Below are 21,291 nucleotides of genomic sequence, written 5' to 3' on the forward strand. Positions count from 1 at the left end.
TAATAATACAAAAATAACAAAAAGTTTCCCCAAAGTCAAACTTTTTCTTGATAGCTTTGAGAATACTTGCAAGTTGCTTTTAGCTCATCCTTGGCCCTCAGATACCGCTGGCTCCTGGATAAAGCATGAAAGGGCCATGTGGGATTCCCATGGCAAGCTGCTAACATCCCGAGTGGGGTGAACCCATCAGGACTACTTCGATTCGGGAAGTATTATTTAGCACCCACTGTCCACTGTCTTTGTTTGCTAGGGCTGCAGGAACAAACACCACCAACTAGTTGGCTTAAACAGCAGGAGTTTACTGAGGTCCAAAATCAGGGTGTCATCAGGTCATGCTTTCTCCGACTTTCTCCCAAGACTGTCGTCTTCTGGGGGTGGCTTGCCGGCAATCCTGTGTCACATGGCCACCTGTCTCCTTCTCCTCTATCTCCTCCTCACTTCTGCTCCTGTGTCCAAATTTCCTCTGCTGTAAGGATGTCAGTCATATTGGCTTAAGGCTCACCTCATCTTGATAGGATCATTGAAGACACTATTTACAAATGCGCCCACAACCTCAGAGCCAGCGGTTGAGACGTGAACGTGCCTTTGTGGGGACGTGATTCAATCCGTAATATCCACTGTGGACAAAGCCCCATCGAGGGTGTTGTGATAGTCCCAGATATGAATGAGACACCATCCCTGGCCCGGGGGGCACACAGCTCAAGGAGGGAGACACCTGCTTCAGCGTCCTCTAGCAGGGAAGCCCCTGAAAGCAAAAGGTTGTCCAGTTTGTTCACTGCTTATCCCAGTGCCTGCAGTAGTGCCTGCCACATTTCAATCATATATTTTTAATTAAATGACTGAATAAAAATGAGTAAATGAAGGGAACACTTACTTCTTCAGGTTATCCCAGCATGGGCTTAAACCTGAGTCAATGCCAGAATCATAACCTGAATTTCAAGTGTCCCCCTATACCAGCTATTCCAACAATCTTATCCCTTACAAAGTCTCTTCCACTCCCAAGTATTTCCGGGAGTCCTTGGGCACATCCTGGTGTCAACAGTGAAAGAAATGCCTTTTTCAGTCTTTCCTTCCTTCTTCCCTTGGTTAAGATACTCTTGACTGACCTAACAAAGTATCTGGCTAGAAACTGTATAAACAGACAAGGAGTTCTCAGGACTAGTTAAATCAGCCACTCAACCAGCTCCGGGCTCTGAGCCACATGTCCTGTCTCTCCCTTCCTGGGACAGGATGGTGCCAACGTCGTATCTTTTGCACGGAATGTCCAAAGGGAGAAAGACGCATTTCTCCCCATCTGACTCCTCTAACCAGGAAGGAAACATTTCTCAGAAGTACCCACACCCCTCTGCCACCCCCAGCAGACTTCCCTTCAGGGCTGCTTGACCAGAACCTAAATAAATGCCCACTCCAAAGTAATTCCTGGCCCAGGGGCGTGGCTTGGCCTGGTCACAGTGCATCCCCAGGGCTGGGGCACGGAAGCAGCTCTCCCAACATCCCAAGCCTAAACAACGTTTGGGAGCCACAAGCCAGGAGGAAAGAAGGCATGGTGGCCAGTTGGTGAGGGAGACCCTCTGCCCCCAGCACCATGCCGGGCACTGAGGATCAGCATGAACAAATCAGGCCCATTTCCTTGCTGGGGGAATGTCCAGCTAGAGGCTGAGGAAAAGGGCATTCCTGGCAGAGGGATAAGCTGGTGAGCTTTGGTCAGGGCCCTGATGGAAGGGACCTGGCACAAAAGTTGAGAGGACATCCCGGACACTGGAGACAAATGCCACCCACTTTGGGCATTTCCTCAGAGCCTATTCTGCATTGAGATGGAAGACCCAACCCTTCCCCAGGGTCTCCACTGTGGCCAGGCTCTTTGATTGCTGCAACACTGGGGTTGCACCCACACCGCACCTGGGGTGTACATGGCGGCTGTTCAATTCGGATTTGGAAAATACAAGCTCTGGTTCCTGGTGCAAGGGGAGGGGAAACGGAGTGGGCAGCATAAAGAAAAGGGGGTGCAAGGAAGGTCCCTCTTCAACATCACCAACACTCCCCTTGGCTGTTGGCTTCAGAGCCCACCTGCACCTGGCGAGACAGAGGGAAGAAAAGAGGGTGGTCCTGGAACTCACTGATGCTCATGTCCCAGAGCCTTTTGGGGTGCTCATTAACAGACCAGGGAGCAGGAGATTTGGGGCCAGCCATACTCCCCACTAAGATCTCCACCATTCGGAACTCACTACTTGGGAAGTGGGGCTTCGGTTGCCTCCTGCATCAAATGGGGACAAAGTTATCCATGCACCAGCCCTAAGCTCAGTCTTTCTCCAAACCTGTGCACAAGCTGTTCTCCTGCCTGGAGCACCTTCCCCTCCCACCCCACCACTTCCCTAGTGCATCTCCTACCCTTCCTTCAAGCCTCACCTTAGTGTCCCTCCCCAGGTCAGGGGGAGTGCCCTGCTCTGTGTACAGACCTGTGATCCCGCTGGACTTCTGGTCTACCAGGGCAATAGCCGCTGTAGTCTCAATTCCCAGCTTATTACCCAATTTTTTTTCAGATGAATGAATGATGAAAGCTTTTTATAAACTGTAAATTTCATTGCCAAGGGCCCTGTCTAGAGGGACAGTCCTTCTTTAGAAATAAATTAAGACATAAGAAAGCAGCCAAGAGTTGCTCCCGAGATGGCATTTGCCTTGTATTTCCCATTGGTTCGACTCCAAAAATAGAATCTGCATTCAAATAAACTCAAATAAAAAGGGTGGGGGTGGATGGGGGGGAGATTTGTTGTTGATCTTATTAAAGCCCTGATGCTTCCTTCTCAAAGACATGCCAAGGACAAGCAGCTAGAAAACCATTAAAGAAATTAAAACAATATCTCGTTCTTTACTTGCATCTCTCAGGGATATAAACGAAATTTTAATACTTAACCTGTAACAACACTTTGTGGATTCCCTTTTGTGTCAGCCACCCAGCTCCTTCTAGTACCACACAACTGAAAAGAAAAACAAACTTCTTCTCCAGGCTGTATCTCTCTATCTCTCTATCTCTCTCTATATATCTATCTATCTCTCTATCTGTACCTATATCTTTCTATCTCTATCTCTATCTCTCTCTATCTCTCTATCTATCTCTATAAATCTCTCTCTCTATCTCTTTCTCTCTCTCTATGTCTCTCTCTATCTCTATCTCTCTCTCTCTTCCACCCCTCTTTCTCCTTCCTTCTATTAAGTAGATTGACTTAGCCTTCTCTCCAGCCCTTCTTTCTCCCTCCCGCCTTCTGAGCTGTAATCCTCTGCTGATTTCTGCACTTCCTACGTGGTCTAAGAACTGGTTTAAGGAAAGAGGTTCTCCATGGCATTGAGTTGGCAAAAATGGAACCGTCTTTGCTGGGCTAAAGGGAGTCAGTGCACACTTAAGAAAAATTAAGTATTTTGTATCCTGTCACAGTTGCAGAGCCTCAGAGAAATTTCATGGAGATTTAGGAAAAGTGGCACTGCCGGGCCTTGGAAAGGGCATAACGCAAGGCACCCCCGGGGGGACTGACGTTCCCTGATCTAGGCCCTTCTTTCTAGGGCACCATTTACTTGATTTTGGCTCACCAGGTGCTGGCCTCTCCTCTGTCACTGCCAGCTGGCCCGGCTCTCCTCTCCCAATCCAAAAGGCAGTTGGCTCCACCTGGCCTATGGACTGATGCTCTTTAGGTCAGGTGACGGTCACTGTGGCCAGGGGGCTGGAGGGAGGTGCTCCAGGGGCCACCCTTTCCAGGACCGGGGTGTGGTCGTTTCCCAGATGGGGCGGCAGGGAGCAAGCATGGCACAGGGCAGGGGTTATGTGTTCGTGGCTTGTCTAACTGGTCCTCAGAAATCAGCAATGTCAGACGGTCCCCTCACCAGGCAAGGCCTCATCTCTTGTAAACAAGCTCAAGTCAGCCCAGCTCTCAGACCCTGGCGTGGCTGCCAGAACGCTTCTTGATTCATTTACAGTGAGAGTTGGATGCGCAGGTAGGTCAGTGCAGGCTCTCCCTGAAGCCAGGCCCCACAGGAAGCCAAATTCGCATCAACCATTGGGCGGTGAGAGTGGTGCTAGAGAAGAGCAACCTAGGGGCCTGCTCATCCCAGGGACCATGGCCAGGACCCCTGGTGAGGGCCTTTCTGGGCTTTCCTATTTCCCTTGTTTATGCCCTAGGATGGAGGCTCTTAAAATTTGGAGGTACGGATCCCCTTTAAGGGTTGAATAGAAACCATGGGGCCTTTACCGAGAAAACCACGCAAAAATAGAATTTCGCATTCAATTTTATGGATCTGAGACAATGCGTCGTGTCCACTGACTCCGTCTGGTTCTTCCTGGGCACACAGGAAGACTACACTTCCCAGCCTTCCCTGTGAGTGATCGGGGCTGAGGAACAGGGTGCAGACACGCTGGCCGCCACTCCCAGCCTGGCCCCTAAAGCTCCCTCCCTGTTTCCCACTCTTTCTCATCCATCTCCCGCCGGCCAGATGCATCCAGCGGAGCACACCAAGCAAGGAGAGGAAGGAGCCTGGGTCCCCACTGAAAGCCAACCTCTTCTGCCTGTGCTATGAGTGAGAAGTAAATATTTACTGTCAGGCCACCGAGATTTGGGGGCTCTTTGTTACTGCATGTCAACTGCCCTGCCCAATACACTCCTGGATGCCGCATCCACAAATCCCCTGTCTCCTGCTCAGTCGATCCCAGTTGTACCCAAGTGGTATATGGTTTGGCTCATTTGCTTTCCACTTCCTAAATTACAAGCACATTCCCGTTCCAACTTCCTGAGCTTGTGTGCAAGACATTGGGTTCCTAGTCAACTGGTCGACCCCCACGATGGCAACTGTGCTTGTTGTGGAGCTGATGGAAACTACGCAAATCCCTGTGTGACCACATGTGGGTCACAACCATCTCGTGTCTGGTTTTTGTCCTGGTAATAACACCTGCCCTAACCACTCGGTGAGTGCTGGAGTGTGAGCCTCTTGGAGAGAGAACTTTCTCGGTAATGAGAGAAGCTTACAGAGTGGGGACAAGGAGCTAGTGTTCTGCTCTCTGCTCCCCGCTCCCCACGGCAACGGCCAACCTTGGGCTTTTTGTCCCACCTGTCCTGCCCACTGGGGACCTGGGAGCCTGTGCAGCTGCAGAGAAGGGTTAGTTCTCCAGCCCTGGTGGACCATCCGCTGTGCCCCTAGCCTAGAGGGCCCCCAGGGCTGGAGGGGGCTGGGGCAGCCACTCCCGGGCCACAGTCTTGCCTCAGATTCTTTCTCTTTGTTTCCGTGTAAACACTCTCTGGCTAGTGCCAACCATGAGTCAAAAAATACAAGGGATTTTTCTGGGGAAATGGAGAGGAAGGGGTGGCTGGGAGTGGCCCCAGGAGGGTTCTGGGTCTGCCCTTCCGCTGTTGCCCTGGGTCAAGAGCCAGGCAGGAAGCTCTTAGAGCATTGCTCAAGGGTGGAGGAAGCCGGCAGGCCCGGGCCTGGGGGTGGGAGGGGATCTGCCTGCCCCAGCTGCCCCCCCACCCCCGACCCCCCTACAGCTGAGATGGGACCAGATGTGGAGGCTTGAAAGCCCCTGGTTCCAAGGATCCAGGAGTCCAGGCCCACAGGAGTTTCAGCGGGGGGCAAAGGGGGCAGGGGAAAGGCATCAGCCAGGAGACGGGGGCAGGAGGTGAAGGGGAAGGCAGGGGTGTCACTGCTGGGAAGAGGCGAGGATCAAAGCCCCTGGAGGGCTCTCCAGGGAAAAAGCAAACTCCGAGGGCCCCACGGCTCCCACAGCGCCTTGTCCCCACACCCCTGCCCCCCGCTATAAGGGCCTCCGCCCCAGGCAGGGCACCCAGGCTGGGGAGGCGACATGGCCAGGTCACACCTGCTCCCATGGCTGCTGCTGCTGCCCACGCTCTGGGGCCCGAGTGCCGGTGAGTGTCCCCAGCCCCACATTAGCCCCAAGCCTCCGAGGTCACTCACTGCCGGGGACTGGAGCAGGGGGGACCCAGAGCTGTGTGCCTCCTGCATGTTCTCTGGCCTTGTGCTTCCAGATCCCTGAGAAGCTGGGCTGGTGGGCAGTGGGCAGGTGGGTGAGATGGCTGCCAGGTGTGGCCCGGGTTGGACTGAGGAGGTTGCTCCGGCCCCAGCTGCAGCTGTCTGGGGTACCCCGGCCTCGGCCTGTGCCCAGGGCCCCGAGTTCTGGTGTCAGAGCCTGGAGCAAGCGCTGCAGTGTGGAGCCCTGGGGCACTGCCTGCGGGAAGTCTGGGGACACTTAGAGGCCGTGAGTACCCACTGAGGGGGCTGCAGAGGGCTCTGGGGGGGACTGGGGAGGTTGGAGCCCCTCTAGGGCTGTGGGGGCTGGGATGGGGGGGCTCCCGGTCAGCCTCTGCCCGAGAGAGGCTCACCCACTTGCACCGGTGCTGGGGAACTGCCCCCCACGCCTGTGCCCCCACTTTGGGGTCCCCTTCCCAGGACAACTTGTGCCAGGAATGTGAGGATGTCACCCGCATCCTCACCAATATGACCAAGGAGGCGATTTTCCAGGTAACAAGGCCCAGATGCTGGGTGAGGACTGGGAACAGGGCAGGGAGTGGGGTGGCCCCCCCAAAAAACAAAAAAGGCCTTCTTCCTGGTCCAGGTGAGGCCGGGTTTGCCTGGGTCTCGGCTCATTCCAGCCAGAGCTGGTGTCTCCCAAGGGAGACTGTCTGTGCACAACTTCTTAACTCCTTGGTGCTCCCCAGATTCTGGTGCCCTGGGGAAAGGGTGGTCATCGGCTTCCAGGGACTCCAGTGAGAGGCTGGGCTGACTGCCCCTCCATCCCCCTCCATCCCCCTCCATCCCCCTCCATCTCCCTCTACATCCCCCTCCAACCCCCTCCAACCCCCTCCATTCTCCTCCATCCCCCTCCATCCCTCCTCCATCCCTCCTCCAACCCCCTCCATCCCCCTCCATCCCCCTCCATCCCCTCCATCCCCCTCCATCCCCTCCATCCCCCTCCATCCCCCTCCATCTCCCTCTACATCCCCCTCCAACCCCCTCCAACCCCCTCCATTCTCCTCCATCCCCCTCCATCCCCCTCCATCCCTCCTCCATCCCTCCTCAATCCCCCTCCATCCCCCTCCATCCCCCTCCATTCTCCTCCATCCCCCTCCATCCCTCCTCCATCCCTCCTCCATCCCTCCTCCAACCCCCTCCATCCCCCTCCATCCCCCTCCATCCCCCTCTACATCCTCCCTCCATCCCCCTCCATCCCCTCCATCCCCCTCCATCCCCCTCTACATCCTCCTCCATCCCCTCTCGTCCCCCCTCACCCCCTCCATCCCCTTCCATCCCCCTCTACATCCTCCCTCCATCCCCTCTCGTCCCCCCTCACCCCCTCCATCCCCCTCATCCCCCCTCATCCACACCGTCCCGCTTTGTCCCCCCTCCATCCCCCTCTACATCTCCCTCCAACCCCCTCCATCCCCCTCCACCGGCCTCATCTCCCCTCCACCCCCTCTTCATCCCCCCTCCATCCCCCTCCATCCCCCCCTCCCCCTCTCCTTCCCCCTCCATTCCCCTCTCCATCCCATCCCCCCTCACCCCCTCATCCCCCCTACATTCCCCCTACATCCCCCTCTACATCCCCCTCCAACCCCCTCCATTCTCCTCCATCCCCCTCCATCCCTCCTCCATCCCCCTCCATCCTCCTCCACCCCCCTGGTCCCCCCCTCATCCCCGCCATCCTCCCCCTCCCTTTTGGCCGCCCTGCCTGCTGTGCAGGACACACTGTGGAGGTTCCTGCAGCACGAGTGCACCGTCCTCCCCATGAGGCTGCTGGTGCCCCAGTGCCACCAAGTGCTGGACGTCTACTTCCCACGGGTCATCGACCACTTCCAGAGCCAGATCGTGAGCCCCCCACCCCTGCCTTCCCCGGGAGCCCCCGCACCCCTGGCACACGCCCCACGCCCAGAGTGGCCACTGCCACACAGCCACAGACACTGCCCACGGCGAGTCCAGGAAACTGAGGCCCCCAGATTCAGAGCCCAGCCACTCAGCTGTGCACAGACGCTCACATGCTCATACACACTCACAGACACACCCCTCAGGCCCTTCACCAGACACACCCACAGGCACACACTCAGACTGCACACTCGGTCTCGCACAACCCCACCCTTACCAGTGCAAATGCACACACACATGGCCCCTCTGCACATGCTCACGCTCTTATTCACTCTCAGAAAAGTGTGTTCATGCTCATTCACACACCTGCACAGACATCCGCCCCGAAGTCCCCACCTCTTGGGGGGCCCTGGTCCCTGAGCCCCCGGGGTTCCCTCCCCTGCCCTGACTGCCCCCTCAACCTTGCCTTGCGCCCTAGAACCCCAAGGCCATCTGTGTGCACCTGGGCCTGTGCAAACCCAGGCGCCCGGAGCCAGGGCAGCAGCCGGGGCTGCCGGACCTTCTGCTGAACAAGCTGCTCCTCCCGGCGCTGCCCGGGGCCCTCGGCGGGTTGCCTGGGCCTTCCACACAGGTGAGGGGGGCCCCTCAGGTAGGTAAGTGGGGGCCCAGGAGGCCACGGCCCAGGCTCCCGAGCACCCTGGGAGCCCTGGCTGTGGCGGAGGAGGGGGCAGGACCCAGGGCTCCTGCTAGAGGCCGGGCAGGAGAGGGAAGACTGGGGCGGGGGCAGAGGGAGAGAAGCTCTAGGTGGGGTGCGAGGCAGGAGGGGGAGCAGAGACCCTGCTCCCAGCCCCCTCCCCACTGCCGCCCGCCATCCTCTCCCACAGGACCTCTCTGAGCAGCGCATCCCCCTCCCCATCCCGTACTGCTGGCTCTGCAGGACCCTCCTCAATCGGGTACAAGCCATGATCCCCAAGGTGAGGTGCCCTCAGCGGGCTTCCCCCCAGCTCTGGCTGCCCCCTCTCTTCTATCAGGGTCCAGCCCTCATGCCAGGCCCTCCCCCTGGGACCCCAGAGCTCAGACCTAAAGCCCCACGAACATCAGCCCCCACCCACCACTGTACACCAGTGTGGTCCTAGGTGGCAAAGTACAAGATGCGTAGAGTCTGCCTGCTCCTCGAGGAGGGAGCTCGCCACCCCCAGGAGAAGGCCCAGTCATCTCTAGAAAAGTTGCTGTTGTTTTCCAAAAGGAGAACTTCCACAGGTAGGATGACTTAGAGCCTCCCCAAATGAGGAAGGGCCCAGCAGCCCACCCCACATGGGGTCCCCCGGGCCACCAGGCCACCAAGGGCTCGTGGCCTGGGGAGCGGCAGGAAAACCCCGGTGCGGTGGCCTGGAAGCGAAGAGAAGAAAGCATTTGGAGAAGGAGACCCTAGTTCCCTGGGCTCAGAGCTGCCAAGATCTGAAGCGAGACATGACTTGTGGATGTGGCGAAACAGAGGCTGTTGGTGGCCTCGACGAGAGCTGGTGGCAACCAAAGCCCACGGGCAGTGGGTTGAGGAGAGGATGGAAGGGAGGGTGGAGCGGTGGGTACGGACACCTCTTTCAAGAAGCTTTCCTAGGAAGGAGCCCAGAAATGGGTGAGGCCTGTTAGAGATGGCAGCTCCGGGGGCACCGCCGGGCAGGGGGAGTGATTGTGAGCAGGTGGGCAGAGGGGGACCGGCCTTTGGACAAGCAAGGATGACGCATCAGTGGTGGCAGTTGGGGAGGCAGAGGGTGGGTTCTGATGCAAGCAGGGGATGGAAGGAACCCCCTCTCCCCCACCTCCCAGTAAATTCCCTGGGCCATGCCCCACCCCTCCTCGGCACCACGGGTCGGGAGCAGAGCCAATCCCAGGGTGGGCAAGAATGGACCCCTGTGCATCCCCCCTCTCTCCTGGCCCACAGCTCAGAGCTGTGTTTGGAATTGGGGTGGGGTGGGGACGCTGCTCTCGAAACCAGGGACAGGGTGGCTCTAGAGGCCATTTGCCTGTGGGGACGTAGAGACATGGGTTCCGGGTCCGGCTCTGCTCTGGGGTGCTGTGTCAGGAGGCTGGGCTGGAAACCCCCCTTTTCAGTGATGCTCAGGGCATGTTGGCAGAGTATGGCCTCTGGAGTCAGAAGCCTGGGTCCATACTCAGCTCCTGCACCCGGCCTCTCTGACCCTCAGTTTCCTTTTCTGTAAAACGGCTTACCAATTCCACCCCCCTGGAAGAGGGAGCAAAGCACCCAGCCAGTGCCGCTCTGGGCAGAGCCCCTGCCTGTGAGGGAAGGTCCCAGCCTGCCCTCTCTCTCCCGCCCCTCCCCAGGGTGCGCTGGCCGTGGCGGTGGCACAAGCGTGCCACGTCGTGCCCCTGGTGGTGGGTGGCATCTGCCAGTGCCTGGTTGAGCGCTACAGTGTCATCCTGCTGGATGCTTTGCTGGGCTACACGCTGCCCCAGCTTGTCTGCGGACTCATCCTGCGGTGCTCCAGCGAGGCCGGCCTTGGGACAGGTCAGGCAGCCACGCCCCCAGCCCACCCTCCTCTCCCCATCCCAGTCCCCATGCCGTGCCCCCGTGGGCGCAGGACCCCAACCCCGCTGCAGAGCAGTTCTACCTGTTTTCCCTCCAGCCCTCGCTGCTCCGGAGGCCCTGCCGGGGACATGGCTGCTGCAAGGCTCCGAGTGCCGTCTCTGCATGTCTGTGACCTCCCAGGCTGGGAACAGCACGGAACTGGCCACCCCACAGGCCACGCTCCAGGCCTGCCTTGGCTCCTGGCCGGACAGGGAAGAGGTGCGGGGCAGGCACAAGGCCCTGGGCCCTGGGCTGCCTGGAGGGGCAGGTGGAGGGGTGCTGGGGCCTTGCCCTCAAGGGGCTCACAGACAGGCAGACAGGACGTGGGTCAGGCAACAGCGGGGCTGGAATTTAGGGTAACACGTGGCAAGGGCACGGGGCTGTGGGTTCCAGAAGATCAGCGAGCCTTCCATCCAGGGACAAGTGAGATCAAGGGGTGTCCCCGTGGGCCTGGTTATCAGCCCGGAGATGTCACACGAGGGCTGCCTGGAGCCCTGAGAGGGCCTGGCCTTGTGGCCGGGGTCCCCATCCTGCTTGACCGGGACCCTCCTCAATGCCCAGACTCAATGACAGTAAATTCCCTTCTGCAAGTAACAGTGCACCCTGAGGTCCCTAAGATGCACCTTTCTGCATGGTACCCCCAGCTCAGCAACTTTCAGGGCTCCTGTTCAAGACCTCCTTCTGGAAGATTCTGACAGCGCTAAAATTCCAGGAAGGGAGGCGACCAAGCTCTCCAACGTCCCCGGCATTTCCGTCAGAAACCTCCATGTCGGCCGACTGGAGCTTGTTCAGCGCTGCCCAGTGGGGGGCTGAGGCCTGGTCCTGCAGTGCCCCCGGCTCACACCACGTCTGCGTTTCTGTCTCTTTCTGCAGTGTGAGCAGTTTGTGAAGCAGCACACACCCCGGCTGCTGGCCCTGCTGGCCCGGGGCTGGGATGCCCACACCACCTGCCAGGTACACCCACCCTACCCTCACCTGGCCCTGGACTTGCTCAGCTCCCGGAGCCCCTCCCCGATCCATGGCTCTCAGCACCCCTGCTCCCCTCAGTTCAGGCAGCCCTGGCCCAGCACTGAGGGGTGCACACCTCACCATTTTAATACAGAAAAGGCGGTCTCCGAGGGGTACAGAGAAAGTCACACAGGAACAGAAAAGACAGGATGTGGGAAGGGCCCACCTTAGGGGATAAGGGGCCAGTGTGTGCTTGGCGCAGGTGGGGGTGGAGGATTCCCAGACTCCAGGAGGGACCCAAGGGGCCCTCGAGGTCAGCTAGTGCACCCCACCAGACATGGGTGGAGGGAGAGCTGCCCCCTGCCAGAGGACTGTCACCTGCACCCCAGTGCGCCCCAGCGCTGGGGCCAGGAGTGGGGTGCTGAGGCTGCAGCCCTCGTGTCCCCCACTGTGGACAGGCCCTGGGGGTGTGTGCAGCCACGCTCAGCCCACTCCAGTGCATCCCTGGGTCCCTCTTCTGATGAGAACTGGAAGTCACGCCAGGTGAGTCCAGGCTCCCAAGGTGAGGTGCAGGTAGAGATGGGGCAGCCTGCACCCACCAGGGGACAAGACCCCTCTGGTGCCCACTCGTGCTGGCTGCAGCACCCTCCTGCTCTCGGGCCATGGCGAGAATGTGCCATACCTCCCGTGCTGTCCTCAGGATCCCTGCCCGCTTGGTGCCAGGCCCAACTCCCAGCTGCCCTTGCCCTGTCCTAGCCTCTTGGGGGCGTCACCTCCTCCCAAGACCTCCCCTCCCAGCTTACCCCCTGGACTTGCTCCTTTCAGTTCCTGACACCTGTCCTCAAAGCCAGGGGAGATAAGACTTGGCTGCCCCAAGGTGCCAGGTTCTCCATCATGCCCGGCTTCCCCCTTGCAGAGACACCCTTCCTCCCCGCTGACTGTCACGCTAAAGGTCAGAGGTAGCACCCTAGGATGGTTGGGGGTGGGGCAGGCGCCTCCTCCGTGACCAGGTGGGCTCCAAGGACCCTGGAGAACAGGCTTGGTCTGCTTGACAGTGAGGACCAAAGATGACATTCATTCATTTCTTCATTCACTCATTCAGTGCACACCTGCGGCCAGGTCCCCAGAAGCAAATAAAGCACTGAGACCCCTGCCCTCCTGGAGCTCACGTCCCAGGCTCTGCATCCTCCCTCCGAGGGGAGAAAGCCCAGTCCCACCCCTGAGCCCCTGTAGAATCACCAGCCCCTGCGGCAAACTCAACTCTCTGAGTTGCCCCATCTCAGACCCAGCCTAAGGGGGACAGTTTAATGCTACCTTCCCCCCAGCAATGACAGATGGGGGAGTCCAGGGGTGGGGGATGCCCAGGGTGGCCCAGCGCTCCCAGGGGTCCCAGGACCAGGAAGAGCTGGGCGAAGTAGCCAGCAGGGGCCACTGGAGCCTGGGCTCTGGTCCCATCGTCCCCTCTCTGGGCCCCCTGACGAGGCCCCTCGGGCCAGTGGCCTGCACTGAGCACAGCGTCCCCTCCCGCCCTCACCCTTCCCGGGCCTTGCACCCCTCCTCACCCTGGAAGAGCCAATGCTGTGCCCTCGGCCTGCCCCAGCCCTGTCCTCCGAGCTGAGCCCCTCACTTCCCCCCAGTGTCACCCCAGCAGGGCAGCAGCTCCTGGAGGAGGGGAAATCATTTGTCTGGTTCTTCCAGGTCTAAGAAGGCCACGGAGCAGGAGCCAGGCCCTGCCGCTGCGTGCTCGAGGCGCTGTCGGGCTGTGCAGACACTTGTGCCAAACTCGACGTTCTGACAAATAAAAAGCGGGAACATAAAATACAAGATAGACGTGAAGTTCTTTAATTAAGCACAGCCAAGGTGGACACGGCCACAACCAGGCCTGGTGGGAAGAGGACAGGGCTTCCATGTTGGAAGGGTTCTGCTGCTTGAGAGCACTCTCTCTGTTGCAATTTCTTTTTTGAGAGGTGAACTTCCAGCTTTGGTTTGAAATCCTAAGGTGTTCTAGTTTGCTAATGCTGCTGGCATGCAAAACACCAGAGATGGATTGGCTTTTATAACGGGGGTTTATTTGGTTACACAGTTACAGTCTTAAGGCCATTAAGTGTCCAAGATAACACATCAACAATTGGGTACCTTCACTGGAGGATGGCCAATGGCGTCCAGAAAACCTCTGTTAGCTGGGAAGGCACGTGGCTGGTGTCTGCTCCAAAGTTCTGGTTGCAAAATGGCTTTCTCCCAGGACGTTCCTCTCTAGGCTGCAGTTCCTCAAAAATGTCACTCTTAGTTGCACTTGGGGTATTTGTCCTCTCTCAGCTTCTCTGGAGCAAGAGTCTGCTTTCAACGGCCATCTTCAAACTGTCTCTCATCTGCAGCTCCTGTACTTTCTTCAAAGTGTCTCTCTTGGCTGTAGCTCCTCTTCAAACTGTCACTCACAGCTGCACTGAGTTCCTTCTGTTTGTCAGCTCATTTATATGGCTCCACTGATCAAGGCCCACACTGAATGGTCAGGGCCAACACCTCCATGGAAATATCCAATCAGAGTCATCACCCACAGCTGGGTGGGGCACGTCCCCACAGAAACACTCAAAGAATTACAATCTAATCAACACTGATAACGTCTGCCCACACAAGATTACATCAAAGATAATGGCGTTTGGGGGACACAATACATTCAAACTGGCACATAAGGTGATTGTAATTCTGCTATGATTTACCTGCACACAGCTCTAAGGATCCATTCCTGTGAAATGCAATCCTATTTTTCTTGTACTAAACAGAAAAGACATGGTCCTTTCAGGTCCTGCAGAAGCCACAGCCTCACCCTAAAGTCAAAGAGTCTGCACTCATTGTGATGAGGTGGGTTCGTTAGGTTGCAAAAAAGAAACAAAATTAATACCCTCCCCTTCCCCCAAAGAGTCTGCACTTACTGTGATGAGGTGACATTATGGGGTCCAAAAAATAATAATAAATCAAAATAAACAAATAAATGAATCTTTTTAGTTAGAAGACTTAAATGTCTGGAGGAGTCCCTTTATTTATAAAATAACTTTAGTCATCATATTTCTTAAGGTAAATAGATGTTTATTGCAGAAATTTTTAAAACTACAGACATATTTTAAAAAGAAAAAAAAGAGTGGAAATCGCCACTCCCAGGAAAAAACTAGCAGGATGTATATTTTGAGACTGAACTGTAAGCTTTCCCAATCCTTTTTCTCTTGCCCCAAGGGGAAAGCTTGCTATTGAACCATAGAGCCTGTCCTTGGGGTGGGAGGTGATATTCTCTGAGAATGCTGTCAGCTCTTTAGCTTCTGAATTTGAACTTGTAGTGCAGACCACTGTCTTGAAAGCCATTATTCCCATTACAAAGATTCAGGTAAATGAGCGAAAAGGGTGTTTTAAATAATAATAATTTTTAAAGCTAGGTTGGCGAGAAGAAGAACCAAAGTCTGAAATAAGGGTGGGATTTGTCGCAGCCCGTGAGGGTTTTGCCAGTTGAAAGACCAAAGAAGACGCCAGGCATTTTCTGATACATGATCCTTTATTCAAGGCTTGCTTACAGGGATAGTGCAGAGAACATGACAGCTCTCTCTCGCCGGGTGGGTGCAGCATTCTGGCAGGTAGGCAAACCACGCAATTAAAGAGGTCGGCCAAGCCAGTTATAAGGCTTTAAGACAAAGACGTTCCTAAGGGTGGGAGAGCATAGGCGTGGGAACAGGGTCTTGTGACATGGGGTAAGGGGAGAGGATGATCATAGGATGGGGCTCTGTAGATAACCACAAGAGTGATAGCATTTTACAGAGTCAGGAAGCAGGTAAACTAGATTAACATTTGTCAGCGGGAGGTCTGGGGACCATAGATGAATGCTTATTCAAATCTGGGTGTAAGACTTTACATTCACATCTTGCTCTTTTCTGAGACCAAGAGTTTCTCACTTCCTGCCTACTTCCCCTTTTAAAGTTACATTTTAAGGTTAATTTACCATTTTCTCTCTACTGGGTTACAAAGATGATAGGTTAAACATTGGCTGCCCAGGTTATGCAGACTGGTATGTGACAAGTTCCAGAGGCCTGTTTAGCTCAGGCCAGGGGCTCCTGCAATATTCACAGTTTATTCCAAGAAAACCAGGTTGGGGGTGAGTGCCTGATAACAGAGGAGTACACGTCGCTCAAAAGGAGATCAAGAGTAGATCTGGTAGAGAGAGAAATGGAAGGGGTGGCTGCCTTGAGATGTGGAGGGTCTGTGAGAATGGCCAGCAGCCAGCCTCCCCCACCACCACCACCCCCACCACCACCACCACCAGACGAAGGAGGAGGAAGAGAAACTCAAAGTGGAATTAGGGTCCAAGAGCAGAGGGGATTGTTTCGTACTTCCCAGGAGCAGCACGAGGAGGACACAAGTCCCTGGAGAAGTCTGGCCCCGATGACAGTGGAAAGGGTGAAGAGAGTGGTCCTGCGGAGGGGCCGGGGCAGACAGGCCTGAGGACCAGCCTGGGAGAGTTGAACAGCCACATGCCACAGCCCAAGGGGCAGGCAGAATTGGCTTTGAACAAGATGGCGGACCCAAAAGAGCCCATGGTTGGGGCAAGTTGGAGACAGGGTTCATGTGTGTCGAGATGAGCAGGAATCGGATGTGTAGGCAATGCCGGCACCAAGATAGTATCAGGCAAGATGCGTGACACCTCAGGGGAGGCCTGGAGGACAGACATCTCTCCCCATGACAGGGCAACTTACAAACCACTCTCAGGGAGAAGGGAAGGATTCAGCGGTTGGTTACCCAAGACGGCCTGAGTTTTAAACAAGGAATTGAGTTACCTTTCAATGGAAATATTAAGTGCTGGGGACTCACGAGCCGAGAAGAGCTCAGTTACAGAAAAAGAAAATTTATTTCCACCTGATGAATGGCTGAAATTTAAATCTACTATTCAATCATTATCAATATTTTATTATATATCATTCCAAACTTGTCTGTGCACATATACAAAAACAGACACAGCAGGTTTACAAAAATGGGACACCTTCTCCAGGCTGCTTTGTTTGTTTAACAACAGCCTTTGCAGGTCAATAAATGTAGATATTTATCATCATTGCTAGTCACTGTCTGACATTAACTTTCATGTGAATTTTTTCCTTTATTTTAAAACAATTCTTATCAACAACGTTGTGAAGAATAGACATCCTTGCACTTACATCACTGTTAGCTAGTCTGATTATTTCCTTAAAGTCAATTCCGAGATGTGAAATTTTGGGGTCGGAAGATACATGACATCATTCTCTTTTTTAATGCAATTTTATTGAGATATATTCACATATCATACAATCATCTGAAGTGTACCATCATTACTTTTTATAGAGACTGCATTACCAAACTGCTCTCTCTGTATTGGCTGTACCAATTTCTCTCCTAATAGTAAATAAGTGCCTATTTTCCATTCTCAGCAACTCTGGTGGTAGGAATATTTGTTAATTAAAGTACGAAAAATGACTTCTCCTTGTTGTTCTATGTTGCATTTCTTTGCTTAGTAAATAAGCATTTTTTGTTTTACATGTTTGTTTGCTATTTATATTTCATATAATTGTGAAATACTATTAGCATCTTTTGCCCAATTTTCCACTGAGGGGTTTTTTTTCTTGTTTTACCACTAAGAATATATTAGGCATATTCATTGATTGACTGCCCTATATGTTGCAAATGTTTCCCCATCTATCATATATCTTTTAACTTTAGGATGTGCTTTTCATGTATCTACCTTTTCCTTCCTGATTTATGGCTTTGGGGTCATGCTTACAAAGCATGAAGTTCACTGCTTTCTCATCTGGGGTTCAGACCCCAACCAGGTCCTGGGACCTCCAAGAGGGGACATCCACACTGGGATTGCAGCTATAAAGAGTTGCAGGCAAGGCCCCCTGGCTCAACAGCAGTGGTGGAAACAGGCCATGTGTCACCCACAAAGCACCTTAAGCTACTGCACCTGTTCCGGTTTGCTAATGTTGCCGTTATACAAAATACCAGAAATGGATAGGCTTTTATAAAGGGGGTTTATTTGGTTACAAATTCACAGTCTGGAGGCTATGAAAATGTTCAAATTAAGGTGTCAACACGAGTATACCTTCACCAAAGGAAGGCCAATGGCGTCCAGAAAACCTCTGTTAACTGGGAAGGCACATGGCTGGCATCTGCTGATCCCAGGTTGTGTTCCAGCTCTTCTCTCAGCTCCTGTTCGTTCTTCAAAATGTTGCTCTTGGGACATTTTTCCCCCTCTTAGCTTCTTGGAGCAAACTCTGGGCTAGCATCTCTGAAGCATTAGCAAAAGTCTGCTTTCAATGGCAGTCTCCAAATGTCTCTCTAAGCTGCTCTCCAAAATGTCACTCTCAGCTGCTCTTAGGTCCTTCTGTTTGTGGGCTTTTATAGGACTCCAGTGATTAAATCAAGACCCACCCTGAATGGGTGGGGCCACACCTCCATGGAAATAATTTAATCAACTGTGTTACCCACAATTGGGTGGGTCACATCTCCATGGAAACACTCAATCAAAGGATTCCAACCCAGTCAACACTAATACATCTGCCCCCACAAGATTTCATTAAAGAACATGGCATTTGGGGGGACACAATACATCCAAACCGGCACAGCACCCATGACATGACAGCTCTGAGAAGTTGTCTCCAGCCTTTGAGGAAACAGGGACCATTGCAGCACCTTGGCAGAGTGTGAAGACACAAGATCATTTGTGCAAAAGAAGGATATAGTGAACAGAGATGTGGCACTACACCATTTGTCAACAATACATCAGTAACTGATACCCAAGTGCCAAGCATCTCCTTAGTGCTGAGCCAAAAGAAACAGTCCCTGTCTACCCTCATGGAACTTAAGAGTCTAGTTGGGAAGACAGACACTAATCAGAGAATCACACACACACACACACAAAAATACTTCGTGACACATGCTGTCAAGGAGTACTACTGAGGGGCATTGAAGAGAAGAGGTCAGGGAGGTAAGGGAAAGAGTAAGAATTAAAGAGAAAAGAAAGATCATCCCTAGCAGAGGAAGCAAATAACACAATGGTCTAGTATCCTGCAGCACATCTGAGCCATGGAATGAAGGTCAGGGACCCTGGGGCCAAGGATATGGAGAAACTTTCCTTCCAGAAAGGCTATGGATTTCAGCATTTAGCCTAGGAGCCAATGAAGTGGATCAAACAGGAGATCAGAGTTTGGAGGTGTGCTAGTTTGGATATATTATGTCCCCCCAAAAGCCATGTTTTAATCCAATCTTGTGGGATATTTGGATTAGGTTGTTTCCATGGATATGTGACCCACCCAACTGTAGGTGATACTTTTGATTATTTTCATGGAGGTGTCGCCCCACCCACTCAGCATGGATCTTGGTTAGTTTTTGGAGTATTTCAAAAAGACCTGACACAGCCCCAGGATGCTTGCTGACAGGTTGAGACACTAGCCCAGAGTTTGCTCTGGAGAAGCTGAGAGAGGACAAAACGCCCCAAGAGCAGCTGAGAGAGACATTCTGGAGAAAGCCATTTTGAAACACAACCCGGGACCAAAGGACCAGCAAACGCCAGCCATGTGCCTTCCCATCTGACAGAGGTGTACTGGACGCCACTGACCATTCCACTTGTTGATGCCTTGGTTTGGACACTTCTATGGCCTTGGAACTGTAAATCTATAACTTAATAAATCCCCTTTATAAAAGCCAATCCTTTTCTGGTATTCTGCATGATGGCAGCATTAGCAAACCGCAACAGATTTTGGTACCAGAGAAGTGGGGTGCTGCTGAGTTTGCAAATACCAAATATGTTGGAACGGCTTTTTAAATGGTTAAGGGGAAGATTCTGGAAGAATTGTGAGGAGCTTGATAGAAAAAGCCTAGACTGCTTTGAAGAGACTGTTGGTAGAAATATAGACTCTAAAGATATTTCTGATGAAGCCTTGAGCAGAAATGATGAATGTGTTGTTACAAACTGGAAGGAAGGTGATCCTTGTTTTAAAGCAGCAGAGAATTTGGCAAAATTGAGTCCTGGTGTCGGATGGAAGACAGAATTTGAAAGCAACAACCAGGGATACTTAGTTGAAGAGAACTCCAAACTACATGCGGAAGATGTAGCCTGGCTTCTCCTTGTAGCTTATAGTAAAATGTGAGAGGAAAGAGATAAGCTGAGAAATGAACTCTTGGGTTCAAAGAAACCAGAAATTGATGGCCTAGAAAACTCTAGGCTTTCAGAAAGTGAGACCCCAGAGGCTACAGCCCCATGTGAAGATTTAATGAAACCTGGAAACAGCCAGCCATTTCAGTACAAGCCAGGATTGGAAATGGAGTTATCTAGAAAGGATTTGTAGAAAGTCCTACTGTCTGACAATTTTGGCCCCTGTAAGCTGCATGCCAAGCCAATAAATTTTTTTGCAAGATCTGCATTGACAGAACCACTGCCACTCTGACTGGAGGGGATGGAGAAAGAACAAATTGAAGGAAAAATTACTTCAAAGACAGAACCATGGAAATTGAGGTCTGGAGTCAAGAAATCTTGGGCAAGGAGAGTGGAGCAACCCAGGAACATGGAAAGGGTGAGTTTGCCCCGGAGGCAGAGGACGGTCTTTCTGCCTCGACGCTCAGGAAGGCTGCTGCCACCCCAGGCCCTGGAGAGGGAAGAGCGTATTTCCAGGGCATTGGGGAGGGCTTGGCCACCACCCCACTGTTCATAGAGAGGACAGCCTTTGCCCCAAAGAGGTAGAGTCCAGATGGCAACCCCATGCTTGAGGAAGGTGGGGCCAAGAAGGTGGTGTCCCCAAAGTGTGGATGTGTTGGAGCAATCACCGCAGCATTTGGAGAGAAAAGGGCTACCATGTAAGCCTTTGGAAAGGGTGGAACTGCCACTCTCTCAAGATCCAAGGATAAACCATCATTCTACAAATGACTCTCAGACTTTAAAATCTAATGGACTTTGCCCTGCAGGTTTTAGGAACTGTTTTGGTCCCCTAAACTCTGTTTCCCTTTCAGTTTCTCCCTATGGCAATTGGAATGTTTATCCTGTGGATACTGTCCCTCCTTTGTATATTGGCAGCAGATAACTTGTTTGGATTCCACAGGTCCACAGCCAGAGGGGAATTTTGCCTTAGGACAGGCCATATCTGAAACTGATTTTGATAAGATCTCATACTTACCTATTGTTACTGAATTGATTTAGGCTTTTGCAATATTGTGATGGAATGAATGTATTTTGTATATTGAAAGATCATGTCTTTTTGGGATCCAGGGGTGGAATGTGCTGGTTTGGATATATTATGTCCCCCCAAAAGCCATGTTTTAATCCAATCTTGTGGGATATTTGGATTAGGTTGTTTCCATGGAGATGTGACTCACCCAACTGTCGGTGAAGATTTTGATTAGATTATTTCCACAGAGGTGTGGCCCATTCAGTGTGGGTCTTGGTTAGTTTACTGAAGTACTTTAAAAAGACCTGACCTGACACAGACCCAGAAACTTGCTGATGCTTTGAGACGCTAGCCCAGAGTTTGCTCTGGAGAAGCTAAAAGAGGACAAAACACCCCAAGAGCAGCTGAGAGACATTTTGAAGAAAGCCATTTTGAAACACAACCCAGGAGCAAGGGACCAGCAGGCGCCAGCCACGTGCCTTCCCAGCTGACGGAGGTGTTCCAGACGCCATTGGCCTTTCTTCAGTGAAGTTATCTTCTTGTTGATGCCTTGGACACTTTTATGATCTTAGAACTGTAAATTTATAACTTAATAAATCCCCTTTATAAAAGCCAATCCATTTCTGGTATTTTGCATAATGGCACCTTTAGCAAACCAGAAGGTGGGGGTGGGAAAGAATGACATGGTCAGATTTGTGTTTTAAATGGTTACTCTAGCTAAAGTGTGGATGAATT

General features: G+C 53.2%; 1 protein-coding gene across 3 annotated transcripts; it reads left to right on the top strand.

The window, feature by feature from the left end:
- The first annotated feature begins 5,711 nt into the window (after positions 1-5,711).
- Positions 5,712-13,213, top strand: SFTPB (surfactant protein B). 3 transcript variants are annotated; one of them, XM_037807280.1, is made up of 11 exons: positions 5,712-5,903; positions 6,120-6,253; positions 6,445-6,516; positions 7,735-7,860; positions 8,333-8,485; positions 8,739-8,828; positions 10,198-10,381; positions 10,500-10,660; positions 11,315-11,395; positions 11,848-11,932; positions 12,215-12,472. In XM_037807280.1, the coding sequence occupies exons 1-10, from the start codon at positions 5,840-5,842 to the stop codon at positions 11,908-11,910; spliced, it is 1,128 nt and encodes a 375-aa protein (XP_037663208.1). In that variant the 5' UTR covers positions 5,712-5,839; the 3' UTR covers positions 11,911-11,932; positions 12,215-12,472. The 3 variants fall into 3 exon arrangements, with proteins under 3 accessions (XP_037663208.1, XP_037663209.1, XP_037663207.1); XM_037807281.1 differs by lacking the exon at positions 12,215-12,472 and adding an exon at positions 13,088-13,213 and having other exon boundaries at positions 5,715-5,903; positions 10,267-10,381; XM_037807279.1 differs by lacking the exon at positions 12,215-12,472 and adding an exon at positions 13,088-13,213 and having other exon boundaries at positions 5,718-5,903.
- Positions 13,214-21,291: the final 8,078 nt, after the last annotated feature.

Source organism: Choloepus didactylus, chromosome 17, assembly GCF_015220235.1.
Source record: "Choloepus didactylus isolate mChoDid1 chromosome 17, mChoDid1.pri, whole genome shotgun sequence".
NCBI classification, from domain to species: Eukaryota; Metazoa; Chordata; class Mammalia; order Pilosa; family Megalonychidae; genus Choloepus; species Choloepus didactylus.

Bases quoted from the DNA above. Each gene is read 5' to 3' on its own strand.
- SFTPB (XM_037807280.1), top strand. From the start codon at position 5,840: ATGGCCAGGTCACACCTGCTCCCATGGCTGCTGCTGCTGCCCACGCTC. The intron at 8,486-8,738 runs GTGAGGGGGGCC...CCTCTCCCACAG, and splicing joins TGCCTGGGCCTTCCACACAG to GACCTCTCTGAGCAGCGCAT. The intron at 10,382-10,499 runs GTCAGGCAGCCA...TTTTCCCTCCAG, and splicing joins CGAGGCCGGCCTTGGGACAG to CCCTCGCTGCTCCGGAGGCC.